The sequence below is a fragment of the Hordeum vulgare genome, chromosome 5H, assembly GCF_904849725.1.
Source record: "Hordeum vulgare subsp. vulgare chromosome 5H, MorexV3_pseudomolecules_assembly, whole genome shotgun sequence".
Classification (NCBI taxonomy): domain Eukaryota; kingdom Viridiplantae; phylum Streptophyta; class Magnoliopsida; order Poales; family Poaceae; genus Hordeum; species Hordeum vulgare.
Genome location: NC_058522.1, coordinates 539,724,701 through 539,747,789, shown reverse-complemented (window position 1 = coordinate 539,747,789; position 23,089 = coordinate 539,724,701). Strand labels below are relative to the sequence as shown.

At 42.3% G+C, this 23,089-nt stretch overlaps 1 protein-coding gene across 1 annotated transcript; it reads right to left on the bottom strand.

The window, feature by feature from the left end:
* Window positions 1–10,284: 10,284 nt before the first annotated feature.
* Window positions 10,285–11,083, bottom strand: LOC123398643 (protein PELPK1-like). Its single transcript, XM_045093094.1, has one exon. It carries the CDS (start codon window positions 11,009–11,011, stop codon window positions 10,586–10,588), a length of 426 nt encoding a protein of 141 aa, XP_044949029.1. The 5' UTR covers window positions 11,012–11,083; the 3' UTR covers window positions 10,285–10,585.
* Window positions 11,084–23,089: the final 12,006 nt, after the last annotated feature.

Below are 23,089 nucleotides of genomic sequence, written 5' to 3'. Positions count from 1 at the left end.
CATGAAATTATAGTGAATTCTATGCAGATTGTGCCAAGATCTATATCTATTCCTGGTAAAAAAAATTCTTATCATATCTTGATGCTTGTATGGGTGAACCTGTGGTGACTGAGATGGACCCTAGTGACATCTCTGGTGACCAAAAAAAACAGTCCTATCTGGTGCAGTCCCCTGATAACTTTGGTGAGAAAGTGGAAGTGATTCCTACTCCCCCTGTGAGGGAGGAAATGCAAATCAGATGCAGCAAGAGGAATATGGGAGGCAATGTGGAACATATGGGTGTCAGAGCTGAGAGGCTGGCTCAAAAGAGAGACTTGCAAGGTAATAGCATATCTCCTGGTAATTCTTTTGAAGTTTTATCAAATCTTGAGATTATATCTGCTGCTGTTAAAATGGGTGTTAATATTCCTGATGATGATTTTGAATCCATAGATGTTATAAGAGAACTTGAGATTTCTAGAGCTAATATTGCTAAAAAAGTTGATAAAAACGATATTCGACATGATACAGTTTTGTTGATTACTAATGCTGCTGGAGAAGCATCTCTCTTAGATACTGAGTGGGGAGGAGATGAGGATCTAGATGTTGATGACTTTACTGTGGTTAGATCCAGGAAAAAAGAAAGGAAAAAAGTTAATATTACTATATCTAAACCTGTGACTAGAAGTCAAAAACAGAAAGTGGGAGATGGTGCAGGTAAGGCTATGGCTCCTAGCAAACCTAGCACCAAAAACCACAATACTAGAAACAGAAAAAATGATTAGTATCTTTTGGAATTGTAGAGGGATTGGGAAGAGAGGCATGGGGACATATATCTCTGACTTGGTCAGGGATTTTAAGCTTGACTTTGTTGGGATTCAAGAAACTATGAAGAAATATTTTCACCTAAATTCTTGAGAAAGATTGATCCTGGAGAAGCTTTTAGTTGGAGGTGGATCCCTTCGGAAGGGAAGTCAGGTGGAATATTGGGAGGCTTTAGAAATAATGTTTTTGATCTTGTTAGTTGTGTGGAGGGCAAATACCTTATGAATTTCGAATTATGGAACAAGATTCTTAAGGTGAAATGTTGTATTCTGGTGGTGTATGGATCAGCTCATGAAGAGTTTAAAATTGATTTCCTGACAAAGCTGGCGGCTACTTGCAGTCACATTACTTGTCCCTACATTGTGGGAGGAGATTTTAATATCCTTAGATTTGTGGGGGAGAAAAATAAGAAGGTGAAGTTAGGACATTCCTCAGACCTTTTTAATTCCATTAGTAATGCTCTTTCCTTGCGGGAGGTGGATATGAGTGGTGGCATGTATACCTGGTCCAATAATCAGCAGAATCCCACATTGGAGAAACTGGATAGAGTATTCATGTCCAAATCCTGGGAACATCTGTTTCCTTTCACTTTTGTTAGGAAGATTGTTAGAGAGATTTCGGATCACTGTCCCCTGATTCTTAATACTGATGATAATGCTCCCATTAATTTTGGTAAGAGGGAGTTCAGATTCGATCTGAATTGGTTAAACAAGCCTGATTTTCATACTGTGGTTGCTAAAGTCTGGATGCAACCTGTTTATTCTGGTAATCCTATTGATATTATGAATATCAAATTAAAAAGGTTCAAAAAGTATTTTAAAGGGTGGGGCTCGAGTAATTTTGGTCATGCGAGGAAAAGAAGAAAGTGGTTGAGAGAGGAATTAGGACGTATTGAGGAGTTGCAAGAAAATGATGTTTTGAGTCCTGAGCTCTACTGCAAAAAAGTGGAAATGCTAGTTGAACTAAACAGCCTGCTGATGGAAGAGGAGGTAGCTTGGCTACAGAAATCACATGATAATTGGTTGCTAAAAGGTGATAGCAACACTCAATATTTTCATAGGATTGTGAATGGGAGGAGAAGAAGAAATACTATTGTTTCTCTTAGCTGTGGGGATGTGATAATAGAAGGGAATAAGAACATGCTTAAACATGCCACTGATTTTTATAAAGAAATTTTTGGTCCTGCCCCTGGGAACATGTGCAAGATTGATGGGAATATGTGGGGTGATAAAGAGAAATTGGGAGATATTGAGAACTTTCTCTTACTTAGACCTTTTTCGGATACAGAAGTGAAAAATGCTCTGTTCTCAATGAAACATAACAAGGCCCGTGGCCCTGATAATATTCCTATTGAGTTTTTTCAATCCTGCTGGGATATTGTTAAGGGAGATGTGATGTCACTTTTCCAATGGTTTCATGAAAATAAGCTCGATGTGGAGAGACTCAACTATGGTATAATAACACTGTTACCTAAAGTAGCTGGAGCTGATGAAATGCAGCAGTTCAGACCTATCTGCTTACTAAGATGTATTTACAAGCTGATTACTAAGGTGCTGACTATCAGATTAGAACCCCATGCAGACATCTTGTTTAGTCGGCATCAGAATGCCTTTATCAAAAATAGAGATATTATGGACGGGATCATGTCACTACGTGAGATCCTGCATCATACTTATGATCACAAGAAAAAAGGGATTGTCCTTAAACTTGACTTTGAAAAAGCGTATGATAAAGTTAACTCGGACTTCTTGTTGGAATGTCATAGCAAAAGAAACTTTGACTCACGCTGGATTGAGTGGATCAGGAGAATCCTGGTAGGTGGTACTGTCAGCGTGAAATTAAACGATGAGGTGGGAGAATATTTCCAAAGTGCCAAGGGAGTGAGACACGGGGATCCCTTATCTCCTTACCTTTTTAATCTTGCTGCTGATTGTCTTACTAAGATGGTCCTGAAAGCACACGAGAATGGCCTGTTTACTGGGTTAGCAGCGGACTTAGTGGAAAATGGAGTGGCAATTCTCCGGTACGCAGATGATACTATCTTATGTTTTGAAGACAATGTTAAGAACGCCTTGAATATTAAACTGTTGCTTTATCTCTTTGAGATTATGTCTGGTTTGAAAATCAATTTTGTGAAGAGTGAGATTTTCTCGGTTGGTGCTGATGATGACACTATGAGAAACTATGCTGATATGCTCAATTGTGAGATTGGGGCTTTTCCTATTAAATACTTAGGTATGCCTGTCAGTTATGCTGGACTTAAATGCAGTGACTGGCTTTTTGTTGATGACAAGTTTATTAGTCATGGGGAATCCTGGATTAGTGAATCTTTATCCAGTGGGGGTAGGCTTATTAAGATTAATGCGGTACTGTCTCATATTCCCTCTTATTATATGTCCATGGCGTTGATTAAAAAATCTACACTGGAAAAATGGGACAAGCCGAGAAGAAAATTCTTTTGGCACCGCAAAGGAAGAAAAGGATATCATATGGTGAAATGGACCCGTGTTTGTAGATCTAAAGCAAAGGGGGGCCTCGGGGTTAAAGATTTGAGGAAACGGAATATTAGCTTGTTAGCTAAATGGTGGTGGAAGTTGGAGAAGAAAGAAGGATTATGGCAAGATATTGTGAAAGCTAAGTACCTCAGAAGGACATCTGTAGCTAAAGTTAAGCAGAAAGCTTCTGATTCCCCTTGTTGGAAAAATATTTTGAAAGTTAAGGAATATTACATGGCTGGTAGAGGGGTGGTGCTTAATAAAGGTAACATTGCTAGTCCTTGGCTAGATGATCTGGGTGAGAATATTCTGCTGAAAGATAAATATCCTGATCTTTTTTTAGATTTGCTTAGATAAGGAATGTACTGTGGATAAATTAGAAAGTATGAATCATCTTACTTCTTTTAGGAGGAGGTTATCTCCAGCTATGCTTCGAAAATGGGAAGATATGAAGCAATGGGTGTTGGATAAAATTTGTGCAGATAAAAATGATGAGGTTTACTGGAGGTTGGATAACTCCAGAGAATATTCTACTAAGTCTATGTATAGATGGTTGGAGAGAAACCTTGCGGGGGCGCATTATAAGTTGATTTGGGGGGCTAAAATTCCTCTGAAAATCTAAATTTTCCTATGGCAGCTTTTCCAAAACTCTATTCTTACAAGAGATAATATGAGAAAAAGACAGTGGCAGGGAGATCCTAAATGTTCTTTTTGTAATGAACTTGAGTCGGCGCAGCATCTTTTCTTTGGGTGTTCTGTGGCCAGGATTGTTTGGAGAACGGTTGGTGCTGTTTTTGGTACTAGTTATATTCCAAAAACAATCTGGCAGGTCTTTTCTTGGTTATATGCTTTTTTGCCAGGCCTTTGCAAAATATATACTGTTGGCTTAGCTGCAGTTTGTTGGTCCATTTGGTTGGCTCGGAATCGGGCTACCTTTGAGAAGAAATTGATCAAAACTCCTTTTGAAATTGCTTTCACAATGAGTGCATTTATTGATTACTGGACAGGTATGCAGAAACCGGCGATGGCAGAGAATGTCAAGAAGGGAGCTCAGCTGCTAAAGAAGAGTGCAGCTCAAATGTTGCAGCTGTGTGAACCGCCGAGGGCAGAAGCAAGCGAGCAGGCTGAGGATGAAGAAATCTAGGATGAATGGTGAATGCCGATAGGGAGATGTTCGGTTCACTTTTGCTGATTTGCGATGATGGTGGCCTGTTGTCCATGGTGGTGCTCGAGGCTTTATGTTCTATTTGGCGTAAACTTTTTCAGTTTGTTTTTGTGCTCTTTTGGTGAGCCTGGTCTAGTGGTAGCTGTTGCGGGGTGCCTGGCAGTGGTACTGATACTTGTGAGCCTTGTTGTGTAGTTTAGGGTGATATCAGGTTTTCGCCCCGCAGTTTATGTTCCTGACGACAGGCGTGAACGGCGGGTTTCCTGATATTGCTCCGAGCTCGCTTTTTCCCTTTCCCTCTCTTTCTGGTCCTGGTCTCATAAACATTGTATCTTCGTTATGAAAGTAATGGAAAGGGGAGAAAGCTCGGTTCGAAAAAAAAGAAGCGGCATTTACGCTTGTGCGTTTCCCTTGTCACAATACTACAAATGGCGAAGGGAGCAATGCTACATCTACGTAAATTTACGAGATAGTGTGATTTGTCAATCATTGATTGGATTAAGAGGAGGATGAGGCCCACCTATCCTTGAAAATCAGGGGACATGTTTAAATTAGTTGGACGGTTTAGTAAACGTATAAATAGGATTTAGTAGGTCTAGCATTTTCGTGGCGAAGGTTTTCCAAAAAGAACAGGTCATTGACAACAATGATAGGGTTCCAGCAACATTCAGTGGCACGTGCGGAAGTTTAGGTGAGGAGACCCGATAAAGCTTTGGTTACTCACTTTAAATTTTTCAAAAACAGAGGGTATGTTCTGTTAGTCAATTAAGTGAAAGGATGACAAAATCATCATAGAAATTATAAAAAATGTGATTGGTAAACAATTACATAGACATTTTTTGCCTTTTCATTCTATTAATGCTACATTCGAAGGGACTGCATGGTATCAATTTGATAATAATGTATTATCATTTTAATTATCCTAGACTTATGGGAAGTTTTGTTAGAGCATAGTCGGACCTCTCAAAAACCCATCTCAAATGCCCGAGTTAGCTGTCCAGTTGCCGCCCGATCACAAAAAATCAACCTCCACGTCAGCTCGGTCCACCATCGACCCCACCCCATACGGAAAACTAGACGGCGGCCACTGGACTCTCTTTGTCCAATCCACTCCCGATCCCCTCGACTTCGATTCGATGACCGGCGACGGAAGCAACTCCGGTGCAGAATCCGACGGCTCCAACATCGATGTGAAGGAGGTGGCCCTCCGCATCGCCTTCAGGAGCTTCCTTCTCGAGCAAGGCGGTCCCGGCAGTGGCGGATCTTCTTCCCCAGCGCCTGTCACCCGCGCAACGCTGACGATGTCGTTGGACCTTCCCACCCAACGTGCAGCTTCGGTCGCTCCGCTCCGGCAGGTAGGCTGCCCACCTCGAGCACCCACTGGTCTGGAAGTGGTACACTGCCACAGTTGGGTTCTCGTGCCCGCAGCGGAGTCGGGGCGCACAAGGACGCCTAACTCCAAGGCGCGTGCAACCCATTGCAAGCAGCAGCGGGCGAGGAAGAGGAAGGATGCGATGGTTGTGTGTAGTTCGCGCGCGAGCGCCCCTGTCAACCCCAAGGTCGCGATCCTCGTGTTGGTCCTCTGTCGCTCCCTCATGATGATGGAGATGGATGCGCGTCATCTCTGACGCAAGAATGTCGAGGCGCTCTGACTCACCATCGAGTTGTCGGAGCACGAGGCAAAGAAGGAGGCGACAGCAAAGGCGAAGGCGGTCCGCCATGCCAACGAGCAAGACCGCCTGCTCCGCGGGCTGATGGGCATAAGGTGCAGCTCCGACCTGACGGACAGCTCCACCTCCAGATCCGACGACAACGCATCTTCGCACGTCGACGCCTATACGGAGGAGGGGCACAGACGCGTTGAAGACCTCTAGGGGAAGGGGCGGCTAGGAAATGATGATTTCCTACGCCCTTCCCCGTTTTCTTTGTATTTTAAGTAGTTTGTAGTATGGATTTGTTGATGAACTGCGATGAACTATGCTTCTTTTGTCCGGAGATGCAATGTGATCTGATGAACTGCGCGTTGATCTAGTTTTGTGTTGCATGGGTTGTATGGTTTTAAGGGTTCGAATATGAGGGACACGGATGTGAAAGCCAATAAATGAAAAGTGACAGGTCAGTGCTTGCGGACGCGTCCGAATGTATCCGCAGACATTTGAGGGGCTGGATTTCCTACGTCCGGCTCTGATGGTGTTACCGACCAGAACTACATGATAGGTGTGTTCTTCACTAATCATCGCCATGTCCCGAATGTTACTAGAGTTATGAAAGACAGAGACAATATATCATAAATAGGAGAAAAGATAACGCCCACACGTGTGAGCGTTTGCAAACCGCCCACACGTATGGATCTGCTTCCGTTTATGGTTTGCACTAATCTTGACATTTTTGGCAGTTTTTTTGTGCCACCTAGGAAGGGGCTGGTGTGTGGGTGTTAAGGAGTTCGCCCACACGTCTGTTTCACACACGTCCACACGCGGCTGCCAACCCGACGTGTGGTGGAACTGACGTCGCGCCCACACGTCTCCATGCCTGTCAGTTGTCATGTCCTCCCAGTGTTACATGGCAACTGAGTGAAACTGTCGTGCCCGCATGCTTGTCAGTTGTCATGTCTTCCCAGTGTTACATGTCAACTGAGTGGACTGCCGTGCCCGCATGCCTGTCAGTTGCCATGTCTTCCCAGTGTTTACATGGCAACTGATTGGAACTGTCGTGCCCGCATGCCTGTGAGTTGCCATGTCTTCCCAGTGTTTACATGGCAATTGAGTGGAACTGCCGTGCTTGCATGCCTGTTAGTTGCCATGTCTTTCCATTGTTACATGGCAGCTGAGTGGAACTGGTCGTTCTCGCATGCATGTCAGTTGCCATGTCTTCCCAGTGTTTCATGACAATTGAGTGGAACTGGTCGTGCCCGCATGCGTGTCAGTTGCCATGTCTTCCTAGTGTTACATAGCAACTGAGTGAAACTGGCCGTGCCCGCATGCCTGTCAGTTGACATGTCTTCCGAGTGTTACATGGCAACTGAGTGGAACTGTCACGCGGGGGCACGGGGGGACCGGAAGGTCGCAGGCCGGATGTGCGGGTCGCGAGGCAGGAAGTCGTACGTGTGGGTGTTAGCTATTTTGGCCACACGTAGGCGTGTGTGTTGTTTCCCTTACACACCACATGAGGTGTGTAGGCAATATTCCTTAACGCCCACACGTGTGAGCGTTATCAGGACCCATAAATAGTATAATGTGAAACGGCCTATGTGTTAAGTAAACTTTAAATCATTACAAAATAACTAGCAAAAGGGTCCATGCGTTGCAACGGGAGAAAGAAATACCACACGCTCTTAATTTATAAAAAATGGTCTATTATCTGAGAATTTGTAGTTACGACACAAATAAAGATGTTCTTATCCTACAAAAATGATGAGGTTTACTGGAGGTTGGATAACTCATCAGCAGTTACCGAGTCCAAGGCGCGTGCAGCCCATTGCGAGCAGCAGCGGGCGAGGAAGAGGAAGTATGCGATGGTTGTGTGTAGTTTGCGCGCGAGCGCGCCGGTCAACCCCAAGGACGTGATCATCGTGTTGGTCCGCTGTCGCTCCCTCACAATGATGGAGACATATACACGTCAGCTCTACCGCAAGAATGCCGAGGTGCTCCGACTCGCCTTCGAGTTGTCGGAGCGCGAGGCAAATACGGAGGTGGGAGCAAAGGTGAAGGTGGAGCACCATGCCAAGGAGGAGGACCGCCTGCTCCACGGGCTGACGGGCATGAGGTGCAGCTCCGACCTGACGGACGGCTCCACCTCCAGCTCCGACGACGACGCATCTCCGCACGTAGATGCCTATATGGAGGAGGGGCACAGACGCGTTGACGACCAGTAGGGGAAGGGGTCGGCGAGGAAATAACGATTTCCTACGCTCTTTCCCGTTTTCTTTGTATTTTAAGTATGTTTTAAGTAGTTTGTAGTATGGATTTGCTGATGATGAACTATGCTTCTTTTGTCCGGAGATGCAATGTGATCCGATGAACTGCGTGTTGATCTAGTTTTACGTAGTGTTGCATGGGTTGTATGGTTTTAGGAGTTCGAATATGAGGGATATGGATGTGAAAGCCAATAAATAAAAAGTGACCAGTCAGTGTCTGTGAACGCGTCCGAACGTATTCGCAAACATTTGGGTGTTGGATTTGCTATGTCCGGCTCTCATGCTGTTACCGACCAGAACTACATGATAGATGTGTTCTTCACTAATCATGGTCGTGTCCCGAATGTTACTAGAGTTATGAAAGACAAAGACAATATACCATAAATAGGAGAAAAGATAACACACATACGCATGGATGTTTGCAAATCGTTCATATGCATGGATGTTTGCAAATCACTCACACGCATGGATCCGCGTCCCTTTGTGGTTTGCACTAAACTTGACATTTTTTGACAGTTTTTTTGTGCCTCGTAGGAAGAGGATGGTGTGCGGGCGTTAAGGAGTTCGTCCACACGCCCGTTTCGCGCACGCCCACACGCGGCTGCCAACCCGACATGTGATGGAACTGACGTCACGCGCACACGCCCGCATGCTTGTCAGTTGTCATGTCTTCTCAGTATTACATGACAACTGGGTGGAACTGTCACGCGGGGGCACACGGAGACCGCAAGGTGGCAGGCCGGATGTGCGGATCGCGAGATAGGAGGCCGGACATGTGGGTGTTAGCTTTTTGCCCATACGTAGGCGTGTGCATTGTTTTCCTCGCACACCACACGAGACGTGTGGGCAACATCCCTTAACGCCCACACGCATGGGCATTATCAGGACACATAAGTAGTATAATGTGAAACGGGCTATGTGGTGAGTGATCTTTAAATCATTAGAGCATCTCCAATAGCCGCGCTAAACAAGCGCCGCGCCGAAAATTAGGCCATTTTAGCGCGCGCGCAACCCGGTGGGTGGCTCCAGGGGCGCGCAATAACCGCGCGCGTGCTATAAGGAGTTGGGCGCGCGGTCGGATTCGCTATCTCGCACGGTGTATTTGGGGCGCCCGCTTCCGCGCGCGCCACACTCGAGCGCTCGCACCGCACTCTCTCCTCTCCGCCTCCTACGCCCCGCGCGCGCCGGCGCCGGCGAACTGCACCCATGGACGCACGCGCCGGCACCCCGCTCACCCCACTGTACAGCCGCGACCCTCCCCCCCCCCCCCCCTCTGCCGCCGCCGGCAGAAACCCTAGCGCGGGAAGCAGTGGCCTCGCCACCGCCGGAGCTCCGCCGAGCATCGGCCTCGCGCGCAGCCTCTTCTTGCCGCCGCGGATGACCACGACGACGGGTGGCGTCGCGCCGACGCCGTCCCGTGCCGCCGCCGCCCCCTTAAAGCTCCCCAATGCGGTGCGGCAGAAGAAGGACAAGACATCCGCAAAGAAGAACAAGGCGGCGGACGGCTCCGGCAGCTCGAAGGCGAGGGGAAAGAAGCTTGCAGGGCGTTTGACGGACGCGGCGGCTACCGAAGCGCCGGCGAGCTCACTCGTTGAGCCGGCTGCCAACGCGCACCACGTGTTTGACGAAATGCCCCCAAGGTAGAATTTTTTTCCAACTTTTATATTCTTGTTATTTTTTCAATGCATCATATAGATAGTTTATTTGCATGTTCATTGCATTTTGATGAATGTTTCAAACTTATTTTGTGTTTAAAATGTCATATATGTGAAATGCCCGGCGAGTCGCACGCGCTGCATTTTAGCGCGGCTGTTGGAGCCAGCGTTGACGGCCACGTTAAACCAGCCGAAGCGTGCGCGACAAACAAGTTTTTTGCGCGCGATGTGAAGCGCGGCTGTTAGAGATGCTCTTACAAAATAGTATAATGTGTATATTGAAATAACAAAAAGTATACATACAATGGGATGACTCTTCAAAAAAATAAAATGGGACGATTCCTCAACAGTCAAACGCTAGCAGCATCAGACTGAGAGTACATACACGTCTAAAAAAAAGACTAGGAGTACATACACTGAGACGTAAACAAAACGTAGGATCTACTGAAACATCACGCTTAAAGCGCAGAGCTTGCAAGTAAGTACATAAGCGTCGTGACCACATGGAAGACACCCCATCAATACATCATGGACAGGGTGAGAGCACCGGCTATGCCGACGGGGGTGGCGCTGCAAACGGCATAGGCACGTTCACATTCGGGACGAAGGGCAACGGCGGCAGCGTCACCTTGGGCACGACAATCGCGGGCATCGGAACCATCGTCACTGTGGGGAGGGTGACCTTGGGCATCGGCGGCAACACCGCCTTGGGCACGACGATGGCCGGCATGGGTGGCAGAGTCACCTGCGGCACGGTTGGGAGGGTGACCGATGGCATGGGTGGCATCAGGGTGACTGTGTCCGTGGGCACGGAAGGTAAAGCCGGCACGGCCGGCAGGCCAGGTACGGTGCTAGCAGCCGGAGCGGCGGCCGCGGGCGTCGTATCGGCCAGGTTGCGCGCGGCGTGGCACGAGCTGCTGGCGAGGAGGAGCGCGCACGCCATGATCATGGCCAACATGCTCGCGTTGTTAGCCATGGCTAGGTGATTGCAAAGAGTTTTTTCTCGTGTGCGGGAGGTGATTGCAAGACGCTTCTTCTGCTCTGCTGCGATGTATGGACATGGGGCAATGTCCGGCAATCTATATACAGCTCAAAGTGCGAACGTGATTAGGTTGGTTGTTGGCTAGATTGAGAATGTTTGTACGTGCGTTGGCATGGCGATAGAAGTTTCTGTAGTTGGGTGAGAAGGTAGCCGGCGCTGCAGCTGAATCTGCTCAACCGTTTGAGACGAACTACTGGTTGAGTCACACGTTCTCGGGAAGGTGCACTGACTGTATTGGTATATCTTCAAAATACAGTGCCATTCTTGGGATTAACTTCCGGTAGAATCGGCTAGTAGCATCATAGAATTTCATGGTCGGGAGCGTCTCTGTTTGCAAGTAACTAATCAATCGTATCGTACGTAGCTGCTTGGACTGTGTAGGCAACCCCACCGTTTTGACGCTGTTCTTTCTTATTTTCTATTTTCCCACGCTTCACCTACTTAGCAAGATTGTTGTCCTGGTAACTACGAAAAACCAAACAAAAATCGAATCAAACGGCGCAACAAGCCCACTCGAACAACGACACAACTGAGCCACACCGGCTCTCATCATATGGCCAAGCCCACTCAAAACACTAACATAACATGGCCACAACAACTTTCCGCCGGTTGTGTGACAAACATCACAAAAACAAACAAAACTAAACCAGGTAGGGCTAGGTTTTTGTCCGATGGCACCAAATAGGTGAGGGCGTCGTTGCGTCGAATAAATTGGCTATGGTCTCTTCCTCACAACGACGCTGCCCTCCAAGACGATGCTGATGGGACGATGGACCCGTTTGCTTAACATCCACTCGAAACGGTGCACTTATTTGTATTTCCTCGTAGATGGCGGCTGCTCTCTGTCCAGACAACGTTAGTAGCGGGGAAGAGACTGTGACTCTAAACTAGATTTGATAGTCCATGGGCGGCGGTCCTGGCGTTCTTCCCTGTCTCCAACGGTGGAAAGCAGTGGAGTTGGATCTAGATCAGCATGGAGATGATCCTCGACCGACATGCCACATCGATTAGTGCCTCGTTGCAAGCATCATGCGTATTTCCGCTCTCAAAGACTCAAAAGCGATGATGGTGGGCCTGGATCTAGATTTGTTGCGGGCTTGCCTCAACTTTTATTGTGCGTCACGACATCTTTGGGTGTTGGCGGCAACTACAAAATAGGTAGTGTGAAGGGACTCTAAAAGACAGTTATGTTTTAATCTTTTTATTAAGATTGCTTGTGCAAAGTGTCAATGGCTATGTTCTTTTCTCGACCTCTCCCGTAATTTTCGCATTTATTTGTATTTGTACCGAATCTAATGTTTAATAATGACTACGACAATGCTTATGCGTTGAGACGGTATATGAATATTCTAGTACGTTAGCTTGTGATCTAACTATGCATATTCATATGATTATGTAAATATTTTTTATCAAATCCTGTACTGTGATTTACATAAAAGTTTTGGTAACTAAACTAAGGTGAAGTCGGTTTAGAAGGTAAGTAAATTAAAGTGACTGATTAGCGTACGTGGAAGGTGGGGGCAAAACGTGTGGTAGGAAAAAAATTCCCGCAGCAATGTGAGGGGTAATACAACGAATCACATTATTACTTTAAATTTATGTTTCATACAATGAATCATATTAAAATATATTGCAAAATATTCCCGTAAAAATGTGCGGGATATCATCTAGGGTTTAAAATTGACCATGACAATGCTCGTGCGTTGCAACGGGATACGAATATTCTTATACGTTAGCTCGTGATCTAACTGCCCATATTTATACAATTGTGTAAATAAATGTTTATCAAATCCTGCACGTGATTTACTTTATAGTTTTATGAGAAGTTTTTCAAGTAAATTAAGAAGGCAATTAAATTAAGATGACTGGTTAGCAAATGTGCAAGGTGGGGACAAAGGGTGTGGTGTGACAAAAAATTGGCTGGAATAAAAAAATTAATAGAGGAGCGTGGTGAGAAGGGGGGAACCGGTTAGTGAAGCGTTTGCTGGTAGACAAGGAACGCTACTATTTTCTTTAAGTTGTACTAGCAAAACGGCCCATAAGTTGCAACGGATAGTAAGATTTCTTACTAAGACGTTATCATTTTGATCCAATTTTGATTCTGACTCGTTATATTGATGGTGTGCACCTATGACCACACTCAGATATCATCGACGTGGTGTTAAGTCTATTAAAAAAACATATATGTATATCCATCACATGCAATAGACGAAAACAAATTAAGATTGTACTTATCAATTCAACTGTTATCCTCACACAAAAAATTCAACTATTAACATTCAATTACTATCAGATGAATAGTTCAGATGTTTTAAAAATAAACCTCCATGTACTTTTGATGTTCATCAATTTTATAAGTGCATGTATAACCTATAAAAAATGTTTGTATATTCACTACAAAAGAAATGTAGTCCCTTGGTTAAAAACGCGCGTGGATACTGTAAAAAAAGGCATGTACGTAAGATCTTAGATTAGAAAATATGTACAAAGAAAGAACCTAGTGCAAGTACATCATGACCAAAGATTATAACATTTCCCAAATATTGATGGTTAAGTTTACATGTTACAATACAGATAGTCGGTACGAAATAAAGACAAATATTGATTAACATTGTATCATATATAGTATTTAAAAAATATTTAACATGTAAAATAATAACATATTCAAACTCTACACATTTTTCTAATCAAGTTTCATATATAACATGTTTAAATTGAATTTACGGTTTAAAAGATATTGTTATTCAAAAATACATATTTATTCTAAATGAACTTCGGGGTTATTAACGCATATGTGAGGGGTTTACATAAAATTTTACAAACGATTCACTCTGACTACAATTTGGACCGCGGGTTATTTAACATGAAAGTAAGGGGGTCTTGTCAAAAATGTGAAAAAAGGTTCGGTCTCACTTATAAACGGACTGCGGGTTAATTAAAGAAAAATACAGGGGCCTTTCTATAAACTATCATGACGGACGACATAAGCAGTAGCTGCTTTATTATTAGGGAAAGATAGAGATCGAGATATGAGGTTTCTCTACAAAAACTCTGTTTCTTTGGAAGATGAGAGTTTTAATATTTTTCCTTTTCTTATTTATTATTGTAGGACAATTTTCTTTTAAGGCTAGTTATTTTCGTTGGATTTTTTGAACTTATAGAATAAGTTGCACTCTACTCATCTTATTAGAAGCCCAACCAAACTTTTAGAAGCTTATAAGTCAAGTTTTAAGTAGTTGGCTTCTAAAAAACTTAATTTGGTTGAGCTTATTCTAGCTTATTTTAAAAGCTAGCAAAAGAACTGGTCCTAAGCAAGCAAATATGCTAAAACTCAAGAAATTAATATTTGACAAAACATTGCCAATTTTTCTACCATTGAACCTGCATTTAAATTCGAGTTGTTTTGCGTTTCTATGAGCAAAAAGGAGGAATGAGTTAGCAAATACTCTAAAACCCAAGTGGTAGTTTTGTTTTGGATAAGACACATCGATTTATGTGCACATAAATTTGAGTTGCTTTATATTTTGCTTTTTTGGGGTGGGGGAAGCATGCAAACATATTGGGCCTTAGAGCCTCTACATCCGGACTTAGCAAATTGACCCCCTATACGTCCGCGGGCGCGTCCGATCAGTGATCGGACATGTTCATTTTGAGCTCCTATTTTTTCGTCCACTCAGACGCATTTCTTATATATTTTTCTCATATGTCCGGTCACTTGCACGTGATTGATGGAGAAGAAAATAGAGAAATAAAAGAATGAATAAGAAAAGAGAATATATAGTCTGGAACGGGGTCGCGTCCTACGTGGCGAACTGCCCGGACCCGTGTGTGAGCCCTCATATCGTCCTTATATTTGAGATCAATATGAGGGATACCGGTCAGTTCAGGCGTTTCAAACGGGTATGAGAGATCCGGTTAGGTCATGTTTTTGTGACCGGTTACTAACCGAACGGCTTGTCTGGGTGTTTAAGACGTATATAAGAGGTCCGATTATAGATGCTCTTAAATCTGCAACTTCGTATCAGCGAGCATTCTCAACTGTCACTAATGAGTAAGTCTTTAACAATCAAGGCACACCGTTAATTGTGTGCTACTCGCATGCCTCATAAAAGGATTGTGTGCTATTCTCTCAGTTTCAAGTATCTTAAAATTTTAGTAGTTTTATTCTAGGTCAAACTTCTTTAATTTTGATCATGTTTATAGAAAAATACATTAACATCTGTAACATCAAATTATGTTTATTAGATTCGTCACGATGTATATATTCATACTATATCTATGTGATATTAAATTTATTAATATATTTTTTGCTATATACTTTAGTGCATGTGATATGAGGTTGCGACATGTATTCATGTATTTCTACTTGGCTCAATCCACTTAGAGAAACATAAAATTACTTAGAAATCCGAATATCGAATTCCCTAAGAACGCATTAGCTCTATTGATTCCAACAACCGCCATTTCACATTTTGTGCTCTTTCTTTTATTCTTGCATTTTGTTACCTTTATTCACAATCGCCTTGAAATATTTAAACTTCTATTTTCGCACAATAAACCCCTACAACAGACAAAGTCCATTTTCATGTGCTCCTTGTAGGATTGACATTCTTACTTTGAAAAGGTTATAACTAAACCTTGTGCACTTGCAGAATATCACTACTAAGAGGGGGATGAGCCGAGAGTCACCTACATGTTGTCGGTGTGCTGGAAATAAATATATTTAAGGATTCTAGCGCTTAGAGATTCCGATGGTTGCAAAATTCTCCACACCTAGCGTGCTAGAAATGTTAAAAAGTTCAATATTTATGAACCCTACCCATGCACCTTGGCATCGTGAGCGTGTCCCATGACACCCAATGGGGATTTTGCTTACCATGCTTTCTCCCCACGAGAAGTTTCTAATTAGTGAGCTAATCTTCTCACACAAAACCCCGACAGTTTGAAAACAACCGTTGAAAAGTTGGCATTGTCGGGGCAAGAGGCGATTTCCTATGCATGGTGGTAGCTACACACCCTTTGATATAACTGCGTTTTTTGATATATGAGGTGTCGGGTTTCAATGGAATTGGCACAAGTGCATTTTTGTTGTATATGAATGTCTTTTTCTCACTTTTATTTTTCTTTTTTGTTACCTTTTTGACACAAGTGTCTTCTCATTGTGTAGAAATGGCGTTTCTCACTTCTCTCGGTCTTTTTTTTCCTTGCCTTTTGGCATAATTGCATGTTTGCTTGCCCGGCTGGTCCAAAACCACGATATTTTCGCTATAGAGTTGTTTTTCATATTTCAAAATAATTTATTAAATTAATTAGAGATAAAAATAGGGGCCATGTGTAGCTACCATCCTGGGTAGCAAATTATTTCTGTTGTTGGGGATAATTATTTCATGAACACCCCCCTCCCGGTTGAAAGGATTTGTTCAATCCATTCTTGAAATGTATTCTGAACCCTGTCCTGTAAGTGTTTGAACGTTCTATTTTTACTCTTTCCCACCTATAAGGGCATGCTAAGGTAGTGATCATTCTGGGACTCTGTTGAAACCTCAAGTACTAGCTTCACAAGCTTTCTTGTACAGGTCGGGCAACCCTTGCTGAAATGGATCGAGCTTTTGGCCAGATTTAGGGTCAGTTTGGGTGGAGGCCTGGCCCTTATGCCTCGCAAAAAGTGATGCCTGGATGTTGCCTAGAAGTTGGAGAAATCTGCCTGCCCAGGCTTGCCTGGTACATAAGCATTTGGTTCTTGTCCTGGGATAGTCGTTCTGCTAGAGTACGATTACATAGATAAAACTCTCCACGCTCTTCACTCCCATGCAAAAGAAATAATAAAATAATACTTCCTCCGTTTCTTAAATATAAGTCTTTTAAGCTATTTCGCTAGGTGTCTACATACGAGCAAAATGATTGGATGTACGTTCTAAAGTATGTCTATATACATCTGTATATAGTCCACTAGTGAAATCTGTACAAAGACTTATACTTGTATTTAGGAACGGAGGGAGTACCACACAGATGCATCTGCCCACCAGTCGTATCAAACGGGACGCCTGGCACAGGCAACTCGCTGGCCAGGACATGCTAGTGAATAATGAATGATGTTGATGAATTTTCATGCCAGGCTAGAATAACATTGTTGAGGACACCTACCAAACAACATCCACGCAGATCTCAGACACCCTTCTGGCCAGGCAATCTTTCATGAGGACATCATCCAAACAAGCCCTTACTCCCTCGACAGGGTCCCTCACAATAGTAATAATTACCTCTTCAATCTCTATCGCTCCTTTTGTACTATCTCTTTATAATAACAAGTTGCTGTCTGCAGGTAAAAGATGATTGACTGGGGCGGTGTGTGCACCACTATGATGCATGATAAATATTCTGCACTGCTCCTCAACAGGCAAGACATGCCCTCAACTACTAGGAAAGAAAATACTATTTTCTCCGTTTCAAAATAAGTGTCTTAAGCTTAGTGTAACTTTGTATTAGAGCTAGTACAAAGTTGAAACAGTTATTTTGGGACACATGAAGTAGGAAATAGGGTCTCACGGACGGACCCCCTAGTGGATTTGAAGACCTCCGTGTGTTCCCCATTAAAAGCACTAAGAAAGAAACGGAGACGCACTGTCATCCTTCCTTCCTTCCTCCTTGGCAGATTAGTACTGTGGCGACTACAGGGCGACTACGGGGCGACTGCAGGGGCGACTATGGGGGCGACTATATGCCGGTCACCGCCGCCGGCAAGCCTGCCGGCGGTCAGTTCTAGGCGCTGGCTGCCGACGATGATGAAGACAAAGACAGTCAGCCGGATGCCTCCTCGCCAACGCCATCTGACTTGGTGTGTGAATCATTACTTGCAGGTTACACCGAAGAACAGGTAGCAAAATCGATCGAGGGATTCATCCCGTCATCTGATAGAGCGTGGAATGGAACGGGACGCAACGATGATGAAAGAATCGAAGTGCTCCGGCGAGTTGTTCACCGGCGAACGTCTGCATCGGCGGTTCGGCCATGGAAGGGCCCGATACCTAAGGTACGATTACCAGCCCTAACACTTGCGGATTTCATAGATACGTGGAAACAAGTCCCATTCCGAAGGAAGAAACGTCGTTCCTCGGGGTGCAAGCCGCCGCCGGCGAATATTCCGGCCAAAACGGATCTCGGGATCCGAGACTCATGGCAACACCGTTTGAATACGCTGCTGCTTACGCATGGGCCAGAAACGGGATCGCATGGGCTTCTGGCGGATGGGTATATGGCCCATCCGAGCACATTGCAAGATCCACGACAGGCAAGACATGCCCTCAACTACTAGGAAAGAAAATACTATTTTCTCCGTTCCAAAATAAGTGTCTTAAGCTTAGTATAACTTTGTACTAGAGCTATTACAAAGTTGAAACAGTTATTTTGGGACACATGAAGTAGGAAATAGGGTCTCACGGACGGATCCCCTAGTGGATTTGAAGACCTCCGTGTGTTCCCCATTAAAAGCACTAAGAAAGAAACCGATGTCACAATTCTCATGATAGACATCACCCATCTCTTGCTAAAGCCCAACTTCAACATGATTGCTCGAAGATAATACCACTCGACTCTATCATTGGCCTTCATCATGTCAAGTTTCAAAGCACAATATTGTGAATTTCTCCTCTCTTCTTCTTCTTTTTCATAAAATGTAAGCACTCATAGCACTAGTAAAAAACGGGTGCTACAGTCCCGGTTGGTAAGGACCTTTAGTCCCGGTTCTCCAAGCGGGACTATTAACTTGTGACTAAAGACCCCCCCCCCCCTCTTTAGTTCCGATTTGCCACGAACACGGACTAAAGGCCCTCGACGTGGCTGCTCGGGCAATTTAATATCTAATAACCATGAGAACTCATTTTAAATCATCTAACTTTCCGGCCACTCACTCACTTCACTCATTTCAAATCATCTAACTTCCCGGCTGGTCACCCATCCTCTCACTAATCCAGCCCAAGCACAAGCACGCCTAACTTTTCGGTTCTATCTCCACTAGTTTCCAAGTCTCCACTTGTTGTTTTCTTGACAATAGTAAGCTATCAATCCCTGTTAACCCTTAGGTCTTGATGTCACATGATTTAATTTTTTTAATTCCAAAATATTATTAAAATAAACAACAACAATTAATAAACAACAATAATTAATATAAAAACTTCAAAAAAGGCAAAACTTTCAAAAAAACTTAAATAATTCTAAAAAAGCATAGAAATCCCAAAATAACTAAAAAATTCAAAATAAAACAAGTAATAATACTAATATTGAATTTCAGTGAAAATCAAATAAGTAATATTATTATTTTATTCATTTGTTTTGCCATTTATTCATTTAATATGGCATAATTAATATCTTCAAATCTGTAAATCGAAATTCGACAAATAATATATCCATCATTATCATAAAAATGTGAGGAATCCAAATATGACATATTTTTCTTAAATAAAATTAGAAACAATTAACAGAGCAATAAAGTAATATTAACTAATTACAAAAACAAAATTATTGTCAAACAATAGAAACTAAAGTTAATTATATTAAAGTGAAAAAAAGAATTACTTTTTAATATAGAAATACTAATTCTACCAACTAAAGTATCAAGTTTCAACCTTTTCAGTGTTTATTTTTATTGCTTTTTAATTTGAGGGTCATTTAGCTCAAAAACCATTAAATGCATGAAAAGTAGCAAATGAAGTTAGAAATGGTTGAAATTTGAAGATGTGGCTTAGAATGGTGCATATTGAATGCGCAAAAAGTCAGGAGTTCAAATAAGTTAAAAAATGAAATGTCTTTGTAACATATGAGTTTTCGTCTGAAACCCTCATATTTCAAAGGAGATGGTCTAGTTTGTACACGAAGTGCATCTAGTTTTTGTTGTAACCCTCTCAACTTTTTAGCACATGCTATGTGATGGAAATGATGATACCATGGCAAATTTCAACATTTTCACTGTTCATTTGTATTGCTTTTTAATTTCAGGGTCATTTACCTCAAAAAATCAATAAATGCATGAAAAATAGCAAATGAAGTTAGAAAGGGTTGAAATTTGGATATGTGGCTTAGAATGGTGTATAGTGAATGCACAAAAAGTCTCGAGTTGAAATAAGTAAAAAAAATGAAATGCCTTTGTAACAGATGAGTTTTCGTCTCAAACCCTCATACTCCGAAGGAGATTATCCAGTTTGTACATGAAGCGTATCCAGTTTTTGTTGTAACGCTCTCAACTTTTTATCACATGTTATATGCTCGAAATGATGATACCATACAAGTTTCAACCTTTTCAGTGTACATTTCTATTGCTTTTCAATTTCAGGGTCATTTAGCTCAAAAAAGTCATTAAATTCATGAAAAGTAACAAATGAATTTAGAAAGGGTTGAAATTTAAAGATGTGGCTTAGGATGGTGCATAGTGAATGCACAAAAAGTCTGAAGTTGAAATAAGTTAAAAAAATAAAATGCCTTTGTAACAGATGAGTTTTCGTTTGAAACCCTCATACGTCAAAGGAGATGGTCCAGTTTGTACACGAAGTGCATCCAACTTTTGTTGTAACCCTCTCAACTATTTATCACATGCTATGTGGTTGAAATGATGATACCATGGCAAGTTTCAACTTTTTCAGATTCATTTGTAGTGACAACAATTAAATGACCAAAAAAATTATATAAGCAAGACACTACTTTTTAATTAAAAATCCTATTTTTTTCTAAAAATAGAAATAAATCTTACTGTGACAACAATATAACATGTGACTAGGAGGAAAAAGAATTAAATTAAAAACAATTTTTAAACTCAAGTTCTTCACAATCTAGGATTTGAAGCAAATTTGAACACATTCAAATTTAAACCATTCAAATTTGAAAACTAATGGCACAAACAGAAACTAGACAAAATTTTGAATCTAATGCAAAAAGAATCACTTAAAAACTTCAAATATCCCAAAAGTATAAGGAATTTAAAACATAAACTAAAAACAGAGAGCAAATAAAAAAATAGAAAAGAAATTTCAAAACCCTGTAGTCCGGGTTGGTATCTCCAACCAGGACTAAAGGTTAGACCACCTTTAGTCCCCGTTTTTATCTCCAACCGGGACTAAAGGTCTATCTCTAGTCCCGGTTGGTGATACCAACCGGGACTAAAGGGGCTCGTAGGGACCCCAGCCTGACGCGAGCGTGCCACCACCCCTTTAATCCTGGTTGGTAACACCAACCGGGACTAGAGGTCACAAATAAATCGGGACTAAAGCCTAGCCGTTGGAACCGAGACTAGAGGTCACATTAGTCCCGGTCCAAAATCCGACCGGGACTAATGCTTCGAAAAAGGTCCTTTTTCTACTAGTGTAGGAAGGCATAATATCATGTGTGATCAATCTGCAAGGAACAAAGCCGATTTCTTCTTGGAAATATTTTTTGGTAACGCCTCCTACAATCTGTTTGCTTGCACTTTCGACACAATTTTTAGCACAACACAACGAGTTACCAGTTTATCGGCTACTCGGCGACCCTATGAGTAGTTAATCAGATGAATTCTTAAGCGGGGGTACATTCGAAAAAAATGCAGTTTTGACTTCCTCAGTTGTGTAAGGGGCATCCAACCTTGCATTCATCATCACCATTACCTTGCATGGAACACAAGAAAAGAACACCGTCCATCCCAGACGTTCCTATTGTGTACTATGTCGCAATTGAATCCTTGAATTATGTTCTTCTTCCTTCTATGTGTAGCTCGTTGTTGAGTTTTTTAGTGTTGTTGTCCCCTTTTGAAAGCCATGCACAATTTGTTCTTTTGTTTTTTCGTAATCTCCCCCATGTATTACCAATTGGTTAGTTTGTCAACAATTGCACTCTCATCAACCGAAGGTCCAATGTGATCATGGAGAGCATGTAGCTATTCTACTTCGGACTACGACTTTTGTATCTCTTTCTTTACATTACTAAATACCTCTCATTCAAGTTGAGCAGCTTGCCTGATATGGAGCTAAGTTTGGCCCCTAGTACTAGGATGGAGTTTGAAGGTTCTAACACTACCAGGTTTGATGCAGAAAATTGGAGGAACTCAAGGTGAGTTTCCCACATTAACTTGTAGCGGAAGGGTTTTGATCCTCCATTCCTTTGCATAGGCTCCTGCATCTACAACATAATGGGGATTTGGTTAGACCGCACCACCATAAGATGCTTCACTCACACCATAGTTTGCCTACTCAGAATATACCAGGTTCCTATCCAACCGAACCTTGGTGAAAGTTCCCCCTGACTTCCTTCTTCGGGCTCACCTAGAGGGCAACCGATATGGGCCATAGCCTAGTAACTCACCAATCGATTTTCTCTTTCGCTTTAGACTGCGTAGCAGACAAGTTTGTTTCTTTTTTGCTTCCCAAAATTTTGTTATTTTCTCATTTTTCTAATGGGTGTTGGTAGTTCATGTGCTTCTTTTAAATCATTCTTTTGATATTATTTACTTTTCCATTTTATTTTGCCTTTTTTGTTCTTTTCTGTTTTCAAGTTTCCTATTTTTGCTTCTTTTATTTTATTTGTGATACTTCTGTCCATCGTTCAATTAAAAATTATTCATAGTGTATTAAAAATGTTTATCATGTATAACATAATGTTCACCATCTATTTAGAAAATAGTTTGCCGTGTATTTACAATGTCTATTGTGTATTTCAAAATGTCACTATCTTCTAGAAATTATTTACTGTGTATTATAATAAAGTTGATTGTGTACGAACATAATTACATTGTGTAATAATAAATGTTAACCGTGTATTTTAAAAAAATGTTCCCCTTGTGTATTTTTGGATCATGTATTTTTGAAAAGACTTCGTATTTACAAAAGTTTGCCGTGCATTATTTTATTTATCATGTTTCCGAAAATGTACATCATGTATTTTACTAATCTTGACAGTGAACAAAAAATGTTCATTGTGTATTAAAAAATTAACCATGTATTTTTTTGACTGTGTTAAATGATAATAATGTGTTTTTGAAAAAGTTAATGCATT

What these genes read in the sequence shown, in the direction of transcription:
- LOC123398643 (XM_045093094.1), bottom strand. Translation starts at nt 11,011, where the DNA reads ATGGCTAACAACGCGAGCATGTTGGCCATGATCATGGCGTGCGCGCTC.